The 16,434-nt window shown below is 39.1% G+C and overlaps 1 protein-coding gene across 5 annotated transcripts in view; it reads right to left on the reverse strand.

Annotated features, from left to right (window-relative positions):
- NLN (neurolysin) overlaps positions 1-16,434 on the reverse strand; it is a 99,972-nt gene that overhangs the window by 39,877 nt on the left and 43,661 nt on the right. For all 5 annotated transcript variants that reach the window (XM_004270753.3, XM_033429909.2, XM_033429908.2 and 2 more), the window contains 3 exons: positions 9,430-9,537; positions 6,804-6,906; positions 6,033-6,193 (listed from right to left, as the gene is read on the reverse strand). In XM_004270753.3, the coding sequence (XP_004270801.1) occupies positions 6,033-6,193; positions 6,804-6,906; positions 9,430-9,537 (372 nt within the window). The remainder of the gene's footprint in view (positions 1-6,032; positions 6,194-6,803; positions 6,907-9,429; positions 9,538-16,434) is intronic.

Here is a 16,434-nt window from a genome sequence, read left to right on the forward strand (position 1 = left end):
AATCACAGCAAGATCCTTTTTGACCCACCTCCTAGAGAAATGGAAATAAAAACAAAAATAAACAAATGGGACCTAATGAAACTTCAAAGCTTTTGCACAGCAAAGGAAACCATAAACAAGACCAAAAGACAACCCTCAGAATGGGAGAAAATATTTGCAAATGAAGCAACTGACAAAGGATTAATCTCCAAAATTTACAAGCAGCTCATGCAGCTCAACAACAAAAAAACAAACAACCCAATCCAAAAATGGGCAGAAGACCTAAATAGACATTTCTCCAAAGAACATATACAGACTGCCAACAAACACATGAAAGAATGCTCAACATCATTAATCATTTGAGAAATGCAAATCAAAACTACAATGAGAAATCATCTCATACCAGTCAGAATGGCCATCATCAAAAAGTCTAGAAATAATAAATGCTGGAGAGGGTGTGCAGAAAAGGGAACACTTCTTGCACTGCTGGTGGGAATGTGAATTGTTACAGCCACTATGGAGAAGAGTATGGAGGTTCCTTAAAAAACTACGAATAGAACTACCATATGACCCAGCAATCCCACTACTGGGCATATACCCTGAGAAAACCATAATTCAAAAACAGTCATGTACCAAAATGTTCATTGCAGCTCTATTTACAATAGCCAGGAGATGGAAACAATCTAAGTGTCCATCATCGGATGAATGGATAAAGTTGTGGCACATATATACAATGGAATATTACTCAGCCATAAAAAGAAACGAAATTGAGCTATTTGTAATGAGGTGGATGGACCTAGAGTGTGTCATACAGAGTGAAGTAAGTCAGAAAGAGAAAGAAAAATACCGTATGCTAACACATATATATGGAATTTAAGAAAAAAAGATGTCATGAAGAACCTAGGGGTAAGACAGGAATAAAGACACAGACCTACTAGAGAATGGACTTGAGGATATGGGGAGGGGGAAGGGTAAGCTGTGACAAAGTTAGAGAGTGACATGGACATATATACACTACCAAACGTAAAATAGAGAGCTAGTGGGAAGCAGCCGCATAGCACAGGGAGATGAGCTCGGTGCTTTGTGACCACCTAGAGCGGTGGGTTAGGGAGGGTGGGAGGGAGAGAGACGCAAGAGGGAAGAGATATGGGAACATATGTATATGTATAACTGATTCACTTTGTTATAAAGCAGAAACTAACACACCATTGTAAAGCAATTATACTCCAATAATGATTAAAAAAAAAAAACAAAATAAAGGTTAATACTTAACTGGATCCAAAGCACTAAAAAGAAGAGTTTCTACATTACTTTCAGGTTGGTAAAACTGCTAAATATTTTTAGACCATCTCAACTTCTAGTAAATTATTCCATTTCAGTGTTGCAGACTTTTTTCTGGATTCATGATCCAATTTTATTTCTGAAATAACTGACTTTTTAAGTCTCAGGAGACAGCTATGAGGGTCTTAACAAAATTTTAGGTACTGTTAAATTTGAGTAAAAATATATTCTTTTTTTTTTTTAACATCGTTATTGGAGTATAATTGGTTTACAATGGTATGTTAGTTTTTGCTTTATAACAAAGTGAATCAGCTATACATATACATATATCCCCGTATCTCTTTCCTCTTGCATCTCCCTCCGTCCCACCCTCCCTATCCCACCCCTCTAGGTGGTCGCAAAGCACTGAGCTGATCTCCCTGTGCTATGCGGCTGCTTCCCACTAGCTATCAGTTTTGCATTTGGTAGTGTATATACGTCCATGCCACTCTCTCACTTTGTCCCATCTTACCCTTCCCCCTCCCCGTGTCCTCAAGTCCGTTCTTTAGTAGGTCTGCGTCTTTATTCTCGTTCTGCCCCTAAAAAGATATTCTTAAGGACTATACTGATTCCACATTTAGTCTCGTCAATACTGCACAAAATATTGGTACTTATAATTTTTCTTTTATTGTGGTAAAATATACATAATACAAAATTTACCACTTTAACTTTGCACCCATAAGTATGGCTATTTAAAAAAAAAGGAAGGACTTCCCTGGTGGCACAGTGGATAAGAATCCGCCTGCCAATGCAGGGGACACGGGTTCGAGCCCTAGTCTGGGAAGATCCCACGTGCCGCAGAGCAACTAAGCCCGTGTGCCACAACTACTAAGCCTGTGCTCTAGAGCCCACGAGCCACAACTACTGAGCCTGCGTGCCACAACTACTGAAGCCTGCACGCTTAGAGCCTGTGCTCCACAACAAGAGAAGCCAGCGCACCGCAACAAAGAGTAGCCCCCGCTCGCCACAAGTAGAGAAAAGCCTACGTGCAGCAATGAAGACCCAATGTAGCCAAAAATAAATAAATAAAATTTTTTAAAAAATAAGAAAAAGAGAAATAATAAATGGTGAGGATGTGGAAAATTTGGAACCTTTATATCTGATGAGAGTGTAAAATGGTACAGCTGCTGTAGAAAACAGTATTATGATTTCTCAAAAAATTAAACATAGAATTACCATATGATCCAGAAATTCCACTTCTGGGTATACATCCCAAAGAAATGGACGCAGAGACTCAAACAGGTATTTGTATACCCATGTTCACTGCAGCATTATTCATAATAGCTAAATGGTAGAAGCAACCTAAATGTCCATCAATGGATGAATGGATAAAGAAGATGTGATATATATATACAATGGAATATTATTCAGCCTTAAAAGGGAAAGAAATTTTGACACATGTGAAATTATGGATAAACCTAGAAGACATTATGCTACGTGAAATAAGTCAGTCACAAAAGGACAACTACTATATGGATTCTACTTACATGAGGTTCTTAGATTAGAAAAATTTACAGAGACAGAGAGTAGAATGATGTATGCCAGGGGCTGGGGCTGGGGGGATGGGGAGTTAGTGTTTGATGGGTACAGAGTTTCAGCTGGGAAAGATGAAAAAGCTCTGGAGATGTATGGTGGCGATGGCTGCACAACAATGTGAATACACTTAACGCCACAGAACTCTATGCTTAAAAATGTTTTAGGGATTTTGCTCAAATTATTACAAACATTTTATATATTTTATTTGTATTAAAATGCAAATAATGATATTGCTTTATTGTTTTCTTAACAATAAAGGAAAAAATAATCTCCTAGAGGAAGTAAATAAACGTTGAGGTCAAAGAAAAACTACTATTAAATCATCCAATTATTTATAGACATGCTTCTAAGGAAGATTACACTCCGAGGGCAGACTACCAGGGTTCAAAATTTGGCTCCACCATTTACTAGTTGTCTAATTATTGGCAAGTCCCTTAATCTTCCTAAGCCTCAGTTTTCTCATCTGCAAGACGTAGATAATAAAAGTAGCTACATCATAGGGTGATCATGCAGATTAAGTGAGAATATAAGTAAAATGCATAGAAAAACGCCTGGCACAAGAGCAAACACCATATAATTATATTATTATTATTTTAAAATGAGAATGGAAACATGGATATGAGAAACACATAATACAATTCTCCAAGTTCTAAAGTTAAGTAGTTTGAGTCTTTCAAACTAGTCTTGGCCCCGTTCTTCAGTTTCCCTAGACCTTCTCTGTAGACTGCCAATTTTTTCCCAATATCAATTCCCCCATTCTTCCTTTCAGTAACACAATTCTCTGAGTTTTTGCTGGACACACAGTCTCCTGACTACCTTTCCCAGCCTTTCTTAAAGCTAGCTGTGGCCATGTGATACACAATGGGACAACGGAATACGAATGAGGTGATAAGTGAAATTTCTGGGTCATCTCTTTATAGATGCTTGTCTTGCTAGCTGTGAACTGAAGATGAGAACAATGACCTTGGAAGCCACATACTAAGGACAGCAGAGCTGTCTTCCAGCTCTGGACCCCTCACCTCTGTACTGTTAGTTGCAAGAGAAATAAACCTTAAAAAAAAGTGTAGTAAAACATACCTAACACAAAGTATACCATTTTAGCCCATTTTTAAGTGTACAATTCAATGGCACCAATTATAATTTACACTGTTGTGCAACCATTACCACTGTTTCCAAGACTTTTCTAACACCCTAAACAGAAACTTGGTAACCATTAAGCAATAATTCCCCAGTCTCCCAGCCCCTGGTATCCACTAATCCTTTCTGAAGAAAAATAACTTTTCGCTTATTTGAGTCACTGTGCTTTTGGTTGACCTTGCACATTTTATTTAACCTGAAGCCTAATACCCACAGAGACTAATAGTAGGAATAGGGTGCTGCTATAACCAAAATGAAAAATGTACAGGAATGGAAGGTGAGGACACAGATGCTGTCAAGCGGGAAGCTGGTAATCCTCATGATATCATGGATAACATTTGTTAAAATTGTTGCTCGCCATAACTTGGAAGGCAGGCCAGTCACCTACTGAGTCTTAGCTCTAGGGTAATTGTTTGGGAAAACTAATAATGTTGGTGTCTGTTTGTTGGTATTTGTTACTTTTGGAAAGATTGATTACATGAGAGACAGCTCAAGTGAGCTGTCAGTTTGCAAAGATGGAGGGAAAAGAGTTCTGTTAAGAGAGCTTCTGCCTGTGGCCCCTGATGTGGGGCTTCAGGTGACTGGAAAAGGTAATTGCTCTGTTCTCCAGAGACCAGGACAAAAGACTGCCACTCAGAGTTACTGAACTGTGAAGATTAGTGTGAGGGTGCTGCCTTCTTCCTCAAGCCTACTGTTGCAGGGGGCCCTGAAGCAGACCCCATTAAACTGAAGAACAGCAGGATGGACACCATACAGGAGCCCGTATATAAGAAAAGATATGGTGGATTTGAGGACTATGACGAAAAGCGGTATTTGGGTGTTGTTATTTTAACATGAATCTGATTGGAAGCAAACAGATAAGAAAGCGATTAAGTTTCTGAGGGAATTTTATTACCAAAGATATCATTAAGCCTGGCCTACAAAAGCAACCCTCTGGCTTCAAAACTGGCATCAGCAGGAATCTATACCAGCAGCTGCCCAGGATATATGGTCATGGAGGGTAACGGACAAGAAAGAATTCCCTGCAGGCAAAACCAGGGGCCATGGCATACAATTGCTAAAGGAATTCCTGCTAGAAAGGAGACCCAAGTAAGTCCAACGGGCTATCCCAGGAACTTCACCAGAGCTCGAATCTTCACAATTCCTGCCAAATTGTTTCTGAAAATTGGTATGGGCTTGCTTTGTTTCCCATTCTTTCCTTTTCCAAATGGGAGTCTTTAGTGTGGTTTTCTGTTCCTATTCTACCACTGGGTACGTGTTGGAGGTGAGCGGGCCAGGCAAGTTTTCTAACCTTTCACATGCGGCCAGATCACGAGAAGGTATAACTGGGGAGGACCGTGTGCCCCTCACAGATCCTGGTCTTTGAGCTAAAGGCAGTAACTGGTTGGGATCTGACATATGGTGAATGGGTTCTATGTGGGGGAAAAAAAGGGTGCTCAAGATTACTCGGATAGCCAGAGAGGCAGACTGTGGTGAAGCTGGCTAGTTGACTCTTAGAATTCATTTCTAATTCTTCCGTTTTTTCCTTTTAGTAATAGAATGCCCTCAGCTGAGCAAATGGCTATCAACTGAAGACTATATTTCCCAGTGTCCCCTGCAGCTAGATACAGTTATATGATGGAATTTGGGTCAATGGGATGTGAATAGAGTTGATGGATGTCACTTCCAGGTCTTCTTCTTAAAGATGCTTGCTCTGTGTTTTATTTTCCCTCTTCCCAACAGGCTGGAAAATGGTGACAACTGCCTTAGAAGTCACTTGTTGAGGAGAGAGAGGTATCCCGCCAGCCCTGGACTGTTGACTTGGAAGAAGAATACAACTTTTAGTTTCTTTAATCCATTCTATTTGTATTAGAACAGCTTAGCCTATGGCCATACCAAGCAGGTTGCCAATGAACAAGGAAAAAGGTGTCTTGTAAGTCTGAGGATTTAGGAGGCATAACCTTCACACAAATAGAAATTCACACAGAGGAATCAACCTCTGATTCAACATTGGTAAACAAAGCAAACATTTTGCTTAAAATTTTCCATAAAAACAAAAGAAAGACAAACATTTATAGTACCTCTTTGCATCTTGTATTAAAAGCCATTTCCATCTTCCTTCTGGTTTCAGGGATACAACATTTCTTCATGACAGGAAAATAGTGTGGATATTTTAAGGTAATTTTATACTTGTCATCATCTGTCTTTTCCAAACTGTCAATGAAATCATCAGGAAGAGCACCTGCAAAAAAATCATTTTCTCATACTTCAATATTTCCACTCATTGGTTTATTTAGCATTGGCATGGTGCCTTTAAGAAGCTCTAGGAATTTTGTGGAGTAACTGAAATTCAAGTAAAGTAATGACAACCCTTATAATATCGCTTTGACATTATTGTAATGGGGGTGGCAGTTAGAGGACAGGTGGCCTGGGAGACAGTAATTCAAAATATGAACAGTCTTCAGTGCACTTGTATAGATGGCATTTTGATGAAGAACAGGCAAAATTAAGCCAAGAAAAATCCATCACAGAATGAGGAAAGACTAGTTTAAGTTACAATGTAGAGGACATTGCGAGGCAAAAAAAAATTCAAAGCACTGAAGGCTGTTAAACGCTAGCATGAGTTACCAAGAAAGATTATGAAATTTCTTCTGGACTGTCTCTAGAAACAGTATACATTCTTATAGCCTAAAATCTAGATGTGGTTTGGTTGTGTTTTTTTGTAGAAGGGGTGGTGGGTTCTGTAGAAGGTACATTTTAAAAAGAATTCTTCTAACTTTGATTTGGCAAACTGTGAGGTGACATTATTTGCCTAAATTACAGATTTAATCTAAAAAACAACAAAACTTTACCAAGTTCAGCCTTGGAAAATTCAAGGAAGGTATCATCCTCATTGAGGTTTTTGTTAAAGTCAATACATAGCTCACTCATTCTTTTCTTCATTGCTTTAATTTCCTGAAACAAAGATACAAATACAGGACCTTAACAATAAAATGAAATTTTCATTTTTATTGCCATCAGTCAAGTAAGTTTCACTTTTATATGAAGACTGGGTTCTGTACCCAACTCTCAGGAAGTACTTTCTTAGAGATGTGCTTGATACCATAGTTTGCTGCAATCTTCTACATTGTGTCCCTGAGTATTTGTATGTAATATGTACAAAAAAGCAATCCTGGTGATGTGTTAGAAATTACGCGTAAATTTGTAAGAACTAAATACATTGAGGAGGTGTAGTCAAAGCAAAGTCTGGCATATAGCACATACACAATAAGTAGCCTGCTGAGTGAATAAATGAATCTAGTAGCCTGTTAATAATTAACACTTCTAATCTTTCCAAATTCTAAATTTTAATTTAGTAAATCAGTATTGGGTACTGAAGTAAGCCAAGAGCTAAGAACTGAGTAATTACTTCTATGGTTCCTTTGGAAAACAAGATATGTCTTAGTTTTATAGACCGTTTGCAAATAAAAGCAATTTATGGGCCCTAACATTTACATAAAAAGTACTAGGTAGGAAAAAAAAGTATTAGTTGGGAGATCAAAGGAAGCAACAGAAAGAACACCACAAGAAAACACATGAGGTAATTTATTAACCTGTCCCACTCTTCTAAAAATGCTAGATAATAAAACTTACATAAACCACACACTTTCTCAAAGTGTGCTTCTGACCAGAAGCATCAACATCACCTGGGAACTTGTTAGAAATGCCCTCTTTTTTTAAAAAAAATAAATTTATTTATTTATTTATTTTTGGCTGCGTTGGGTCTTTGTTGCTGTGTGTGGGTTTTCTCTAGTTGCAGCGAGCGGGGGCTACTCTTCATTGCAGGGTGCTGGCTTCTCATTGCGGTGGCTTCTTCTGTTGCGGAGCATGGGCTCTAGGCATGTGGGCTTCAGTAGTTGTGGCACACGGGCTCAGTAGTTGTGGCACGTGGGCTCCAGAGCACAGGCTCAGAAGTTGTGGCGCACGGGCTTAGTTGCTCCGCAGCATGTGGGATCTTCCTGGACCAGGGCTCGAACCCGTGTCCCCTGCACTGGCAGGCTGATTCTTAACCACTGCACCACCCAAGTCCAAAAATGCCAATTTTGAGACCCATACCAAACCTGCTGAAACAAACTCTCAGAGGTGGGGCCCTGTATAATCAGAGCTTTAACAAGCCCTCCAGGTAATTCATATACACAATAAATTTGAGACTTAACACATACTGTGCAGTGTCATTTTTGGACACTCTGGTCGTGTCCCCAGCTCCCTTCCACTTCTCCCCAACTCTACAGCAGCCATGCAATTTAGGTGGGACTGGATCCTATCTGAAGTCCAGGGTGTGACCTCTACACCAGTCAGGTAATCCCATCCTCACTGCGCAGTGACTGGTTCAGGGAACCCAGGCCTGGCATTCCCCCGACTAAAGAAGGATTCAGGATTAGGCATGTGATCCCATCTGGGCCATTAAGACATGAGGGGAGGTCTAATGGAGGCTTCTCTATGTCCTTCTGGATGGTGGGGTTTTTATATTTGCAGCCATTTTAGTAATAAAAGGAAGCCAGCCTTTGGAAAACTAACACTGAAGGAGACAGAGTAGAGAAATAGAAAAATCAGGTGGCCAATGACACCACTGAGCATCTGACTCAAACTAACTCCTGAACCCCAACTACCTCTGGATCTTCCGCTTATACAAGCAAATAAACTTCTTCTATTGTTTGGACTGTTTCAACAGGGTTGACTAATATAATGTTCATGAAGGCAAAGCGAGATCAGTCACACTTCTCCTGTAACTAGGATGAAGAAGATACAAGGTGTCTGAAGGGCATTTTGGTGGAGGAAAGGTGCCCATATCTCAGTGGTGCTTTCACATGTATCTACCATGCTTACATCACTCGGTTTGAATTTCTTTCCAACTTATTTCCAGTTCTACTGGCAAGAAGAATAACCTGGAAATAAATCATGGGTTATATATCCTGTCCAGAAGAATGAGTTAATTCTGCAGCTGAGTTTGCTTCTGAAACTGAAAGATCTGAATGGTATTAGACAAAGGAGAAAGTCTGAAAAGCTAATCTCTCCGCCTTTAAGGAGCATATATTACTCACAGGGTATTCCATTCCAAAATGCTGGTTTGAAAACTCTCCATCATAGGGATTTTATTACCAGTGCCCTATCTCTTTACGAACAAGGGGGTAAGAATACAAATCAACTATTAAGATCTGAACTAGCACTAGAGCAGAGAAAATAAGCCTGGCACACATGAAACAAATAAAACCTTGACAGGATTAAAGAACAATTAAATTATCAGTTGTTTGTCAGTCATCATGAGGTTAATAGGAGTTGTGGAATTTAAAATCGTTGACTACTAAATACATTGTAAACTGATTTGTATTATGGGTTATATCCCATATTACAAACACGTGTTTCCCTATTTCCTGTTTTTTGTTGTATTTTGTTTTATTTATTCTTTTGTTTTCTAATAAGAAAAGGAAACAAACTTACATTTTGTACTTGTTCTGGAAGATGGAGCCCATTCCTTTTCCCCATTTTCACTGATTTTTCCAAGTATCGTCTGGCTTCAGGCTTTATCTTTCCCAGATCACACGTTTCCTGAAATTAAAGAATGTGACAACCTCTTTGATTTCTGTTACAACAGTGCATGGGTAAATTATAAACTATGAGGCCACAGCAAAATTTATTCATCATCTCTGGTGGGCTATGAAGTACATAGGTGATTATGAGGCAGGTCTTTTTGAAAACCTATGTTCTTTTATGCTTTAGTGAGCTTCTGCTTATTTAAAACTAAAAATTAAATAAATAAAAAGCTAACCAGAATTTCCTTGCCTTGCATCAGAATCAAGCGTGCCTGTACCACTTGAAAATGTGATAATAGGGAACATTTGCATAATCTCATAAAACATTCTTTATGATTGAGTAGTCCTTTTCACAAAACATATTTCTTATCACAAATCATCTGGATTTAATTTTCTATCGTTTGCTAACCTGGTTCCACTCGAGAGGCAAAAATAGAAATAATGGGCAAATTCTACAAAAATGGAGAGGACTCTTTTGCCAACATACTAAACAAGGACAGCTGGATAGAACCCCAGCAAAAGGCTTACAACACTTCAAAAATGCCTTACTGTCATTTGGTAAGAGAGATCAAGGGACCACATCAAGCTGCATATGGACAAGTATCTGGGGAAAATGAGTTAGCACTGCACAAAGAGGAGGAGAGCTGGACAGTACATGTGAACCTACATGTAGCAACGCAAACAACACTCACTCAAAAGGACGGAGGGCCCCAAAGGAGAGTGGAAAATTCCCCCGGCCACAGCAAGGTAGTAAACATACCAGATTTTTCCAAGTATCTTCAAAACACGTGGAAGAATATACATGGCACATCTGGGTGGCTGGTTAGTTGTGGTCCCTGGGAGGAAAGGGGCTCCAGACAGATTCAACAGGTGCAAAGGATTCAGTGTGGCTGAGAGCCAACGAGGGACTTCTGTCTCTAGAGCCTTAGAGCCCTCTCAGCCTCAGAGACCTACTCTGGTTGCACTCTCTCCGTGAAAGACTTGGGCTGTTCACCCCAAGCTTTATATTTTCCCACCTAATCAGATCTTTAAAAGGACTGTGCTTAGCTTTAGAGTCTGTATTTTAGACTGCTGGTAAAAGGCTCTTGCTGCAATAGGTCTGTCATTATTTATATTTTGTTGCAGCAGGTAAACAGAGTTGTATTTTAACTGAGGGTCCTACTTAATACAACAATCTGTATCTCACTTTACCTGCCAATAAATAATTTTGTCATAGTACTAAAGCACTTGTTATGCATACATTACTCACAGCTTCCTCTGAGTTTATTCTCAGTGGGGGCAGAGAACTGTTAGACCCCTTTTCCCATAATAACCCCTTCTTCCATAATAACTCCTTCTGTGCCCTTGAAGAATTTCTGAGCACGCTGGCATGAGTGGAGTGGGAACCCTCCCTAGCTGGTATTGGCACATACTGGGATTCCGGCAGCAGGTGCCTGCAATGGCAAGAAACCCAGAATGGCTAGGGAGATAGCTGGGCTGTGGGCTGATTCCCTCAGAGACGGCCAGCAGTTCAAATCACAGTGTTCATATGGATGTGATTAACGTGGGTTGACTGAGGCTGGCTTTAACAGCACCAGGAAGTCTGTTCTGAGATATGGGGCATGGCAACAGGAGTCCCTAGACAGGATGATACTCCAGGTTGTAAGATTGGGGAGAATCTAGGCAGTAGCTATATGCAGTGGAAGAGAGGAAAAAAAAAATCACTGGTGAGCAGGGCCCGGCAAGGGTTGGGTACACTGTGAGGACCCAAGTGATCAGGTTGAGGTCCAGAGCAGGGGACCTTCCCACCTGGGCAGTGGGCCAAGGCAGAAGCAAGGCACACAGCTGGACAGCAGCATGGGTTTTTGGGTTCCTGGCATTCACCTGGTCACATGTGGCCCTGAGCTTAGGACAGAGGCTCATCATAAGCTTCACCAGCTGATGTAGGCAGAATTCTTACTCTACTCCAATGCTTGATCAGGAGGGGCTCTCATACTCAGTGGGCCTGGACTTGCCATATCTGGGAGCAGCAGGGCTGCTACTTCAGAAAGCCTGAAAGTGTACTCGGCACAGTAAACTCACAACTCTTGGTCTAAATTAGGTAAAACTACCTATCTCCCCAAATAGGTAACCCAAGTGTAAACAGGTAGAAGGATGTTCTGAGAAAAATCAGCTCTGAATTAGGTCTAATTAAATATGAACAAATTACCTGTACTGAAATATTCGACTTACCACAAAAATGACATTTAGCAAAAATCTGATTCAATTATATCCAGACACCCTTTGCCAGTCAGACTCTGAGGTCTTGGGAAATCTCCGGAGGGCTCCGGTAGGAGTAAAGCATGTCTAAAATGTGCTTCTAAAGCACATTCCTGTGCCAGAGCTGATCATAATAATATTCTCCCTTATAATCTCCAGGCAAGGTCAGAATTCTTGCCCAAGGATTTTCTAAGAGGGAATCAGCCAACACTTCTACACTGCTCTGCCGCAGTTGCATCTTCCTTCCTGAAAAAGAATTTAATCCCCTTGAATCTGAACCAGGTCTCATGCCTCTTTGGGGGAGTAGGGAGCTAAAGTTCTCTGAAGTAATTTTCAAATTTATATAATCTGACAGCAGCGGATCTTATTTTAAACTCTGTGATGACAAGATTTAGTTTTCCCCATCTTCCTCCTGTAACTAAGAACTTTTATATAAAAGTGTGAGTGCATACACACACACGTTCTTACATGTATGTTTATATACTAATTTCACAGACAAGAAAACTGAGGTTAAATGATTTCTCCAATATCACACAGCTGTTTAGTGGTAAAAATGGGGATAGAAATAAATTCTTTTATATTTGCAGTGTCTTTCCCTTTTTTTCGTTTTGTTTTGTTTTTTCAATCACATTTGCTGTCAGGTTTCTTTCTTTCTTTTTTTTTTTTTTGCTATCAGGTTTCTATCCTACTACTGTGAAGAGGATGTTCTTAGGCAGCTGCCTACACTCTGGACAGGAGGGCTGCAGAAAGGCCTCTTGCTGACTCCTAACTCAATACCCTATCATGAGTCTCTGCTTTTGAGTGGGCCACAGGCAGAGTGAGGACACGGAGAGGGGTACCGCACTGCATGAAGACACATTTTAACTGAGACTAGTTCTGTTCCATTCAACAACCATTTACTGAGCTCCAATTTATGTCAGGCACCAGGAAAACAAAGATGAATATCCTTGAGGCTCTTTAAGTCACATGGAGGGAAAAAAAGATATATCAGCAAATAATGTTAATATCATGTAGTGAGTGAAAAGAGAGTAAGTATTGTACTTGAGAAGCACAAAAGAGGGAAAACTGGCTAACGGGGAAACTAAGGCAAGGTAGTTGATGCTTTATATAGGATCCCTTGGCTTTTAAGAGCCTGACAAAGGTACAAGGTTCAGTAGTATTATGACCAACGACTAGACTTACGCATTTCAAAATCAAGAAGGCATGGTAAGTAGAGGGAATTACCACTGCTATGTTGAATTTTGGACAGAGCTTTTCCTCTTCAAAAAAAATTTTTGTTTTCTCTCTTTTTTTTTTTTTAAACCGCGGTTTTAAGGCACTGATTCTTCCACAGCTGGTAGATCACATGCTTAAAAGCATCTATACTTAATCCTGTGACCTATTCATTTACACTGTAACATTAAAACTTTTCTGTTTAAATTACTAATTGGCTAAGACGAACTGGCAAAGACCAAGTTCCACAGCTCTGAAAAAAATATAAATAATATTACAATAGGTAATTGTAGTTCTCAATTTAGCTTGTATAATTCACTCAATTTCACTAAAGAATCCCTTTCCTGTACTTACTACTCAGTAGGCCACTGGAATAAAATATTACAGGCCTGGATTGTTTCAACATGGAGACATTGTACATTTTTTTCTCACCAGTGTGGCTTTTTTGATCTTTGCAGGCTTTTTAGCCAATGATCGAGAAGCCTTTGTCAGCACAGGGAAACACCAAGACTTGAGTCCATACTGCTGGCTTTTGATACCTGGACATGTTTTAGCTAAAGGGATGAGGACATCCTTGTTTTTCACTTTTTTTTTCTTCTAGAAAATTCAGAATTAATTTTAGAATTAAGGATACATTAAATGTTATTTGTTTTTGTAATATTTGAAATCTACAAATGACTATAACTACATATATATGTTTTGAAAACAAATAAATCCACCCTTATACTTATGAAATACAATATTAAAACACTATTGCCTTTATCTATGTAACAGGTAACCACTCTCTTGAATTTTGTGTTACACATTTTCTTCCAGTATTACCACTTACGTATACATTGTTTAGTTTTGCTCCTTTTTGGCCTTTTTATTATTTTTTTATTTTTATTAGTACAAACCTTTTATTTTTAAATGATATCATGTTGTATGCAGTGTTCTGCAATTTCTTTTTTCTTTCGTTGTTCCTAAGATTCAGCCATGCTGTTGCATGTTGCTGTAGTTTATTTCCTTCACTGCTATAAAACATCCCATTGTAAATCTACTACAATTTATTGCTCCATTTTCCTGTTGATGGAAATCTGAGTTGTTTCAGTGTCTTGCTATTATACATAATGTTGTTACGAATGCATGTCCCATGTCACCTGTGAACAAATGCAAACCTATTTCTAGGTAAATGCTGAGGTGGGGGTGGGGAGGGTACGCTAAGTTACGGAGAATGTAAGATCCAACTTCATAATATTAGATTTTTCTCTGAATTAGTTATTACTATTATTTAAAAAATAATTTTACACCTTTACTAGCAGTGCACAAATATTCCCATTGATTCACATCCACACAGATACTTGGCATTGTCAGACTTGTTCATTTTTGCCAATCTGGTGAGTGAAAAATGGTATCTTATTGCAGTCATTATTTGAACTTCCCTGACTTAATGAGGTTAAACATCTTTTCATATGTTTAACTGCCATTTGTGTTTCATCTGAAATACCTTTCATGTCATCTGCCCATTTTTCTATTGGGATGTTCGTCTTTTTTACTGATTACAGTAACTCTTTATAAATCCTACGTATTAATGCTTTGCTAGTTTCATTTTTTTTTTTTTTTTTTTCAGTACACGGGCCTCTCACTGTTGTGACCTCTCCCGTTGTGGAGCACAGGCTCCGGACGTGCAGGCTCAGCGGCCATGGCTCATGGGCCCAGCTGTTCCGCAGCATGTGGGATCTTCCCGGACCGGGGCACAAACCCGTGTCCCCTTCATCGGCAGGCGGACTCTCAACCACTGTGCCACCAGGGAAGCCCTAGTTTCATATTTTGTAAATTTCTTTTTTTTTTTAGTATTTGAGTATTTTTTTTGTATTAGTGCCTTTTCATTTTATTAATTAAAGTTCTTTATTTTAATGTAGTCATGTTTATCAGCCTTATATTTTATAGTTAGCACTTTTGGTGTCTTAAGAAATACTTCCCTGATCAGATATCATAAAGGTATATTTCTATATAAATTTCCAGAAGCTTTAAAGTTTAACTTTTTAAGACTTTAATCCATTAGGGATTGTTTTTCATTTAGTTGTGAAGAGCAATCCAGTATTTTTTACCCCACATGGATAACCCTTGTCCTTGCATCAATTACTGAAGGCCTATTTTTTGGATCTGTCACTGTTTCTCACTCTAGTTTGAAGAACATTTATTAAGTGTTTACTGTACTTTGTACCAGGCACTCTGCCAGAGATGCAAAATAGAATCAAATGCGACACGTCCCTCCCTTGAGGGTTTTAGTGTAAAGTCTACATCATTTCTGGCAAACATTTACCAGCCACTTCTATGGCTCCTGGAAAGTTACCATTTCTGAGCCTCAGTTTCTCTACTAATAAAAAGGGATACTTCACAAGATTGGTATAAAAGTTAACTTAGATAACTATATTGCTATACAAATGTAAAGTAGTATTACTAGCCACACTTGGGAAGGAGGTAGGAAGACTACAGCACACTGGTTAGTCTCATGCTCTACTATGATTTCATCTATCCATTTAGTCAACAAATTGCTTATTTTAAAGGTTTTGAAACATGACTGCAAATCAGATGATACTTCCTAGACTGTGATGTGGTGGCCCTTGAATCCGGGTAGATCGTAGCGACTAGTCCATCAGTATGGTATTGCAGAAGTGATGCTACATGACTTCTGAGACAGGTCATAAAATGCAATGCAGCTTCTGTGTAGTTTATTGTAACATCCGCGTTGAAGCCCTCTGTCTCCATGAAAGAAGTCCTACCACCCTGACGCTGTCATGCTGTGAGGAAGTCCAAATTAGCCTACATAAAGACACTACATGGAGGTGCCCTAGGGGGACATGAAGACAGAGATAACTGGTTAGCCTCTACATGCTCCAGCTCCAGCCACCACTGCCTGAAACCACATGCAAGACCCCAGAGTTGCCCAACTAATACCTTCCTGAATTCCTGATCCACAGAAACTATGAGAGAACATAAAATGATTGTTGCTATGTTCAGCCACTAAGCTTTAGAATTACATATTGTACATCAACAGATAAATAGGATGTTTACTGAGCACAGATTTTGCCATAAAGAACTGTGGCAAAAGTAATTTCACATTTCTATTCATCAATATTAAGTGAAAAATAACATAAGAGCTAAAATAACATTTTATCTCTAATTAAGATAATACATTTGATTATTGCCTACATTGGTGGTATCTTGAGACCTCCATATTATTCAGAGCACCCTCATTTTAGGAGAGCATGCCTGAAATTGATGACTCTACATAAATTTAAAATCCTATTATCCAGCCTAAGGAAGGCTTCATGTATTGTATCATGGTAGCCCTATTTTATTTACAGTGTTACAGGAAAAATTAAATACAGGATTTAGATATATCTAACTTTGTCCTTTAGTTATGAATGGGATGAGATTTACCATCTATTAAAGTGGCCAACTCTAGCAGAAAACTGAT

The sequence above is a fragment of the Orcinus orca genome, chromosome 3, assembly GCF_937001465.1.
Source record: "Orcinus orca chromosome 3, mOrcOrc1.1, whole genome shotgun sequence".
Taxonomy (NCBI): domain Eukaryota; kingdom Metazoa; phylum Chordata; class Mammalia; order Artiodactyla; family Delphinidae; genus Orcinus; species Orcinus orca.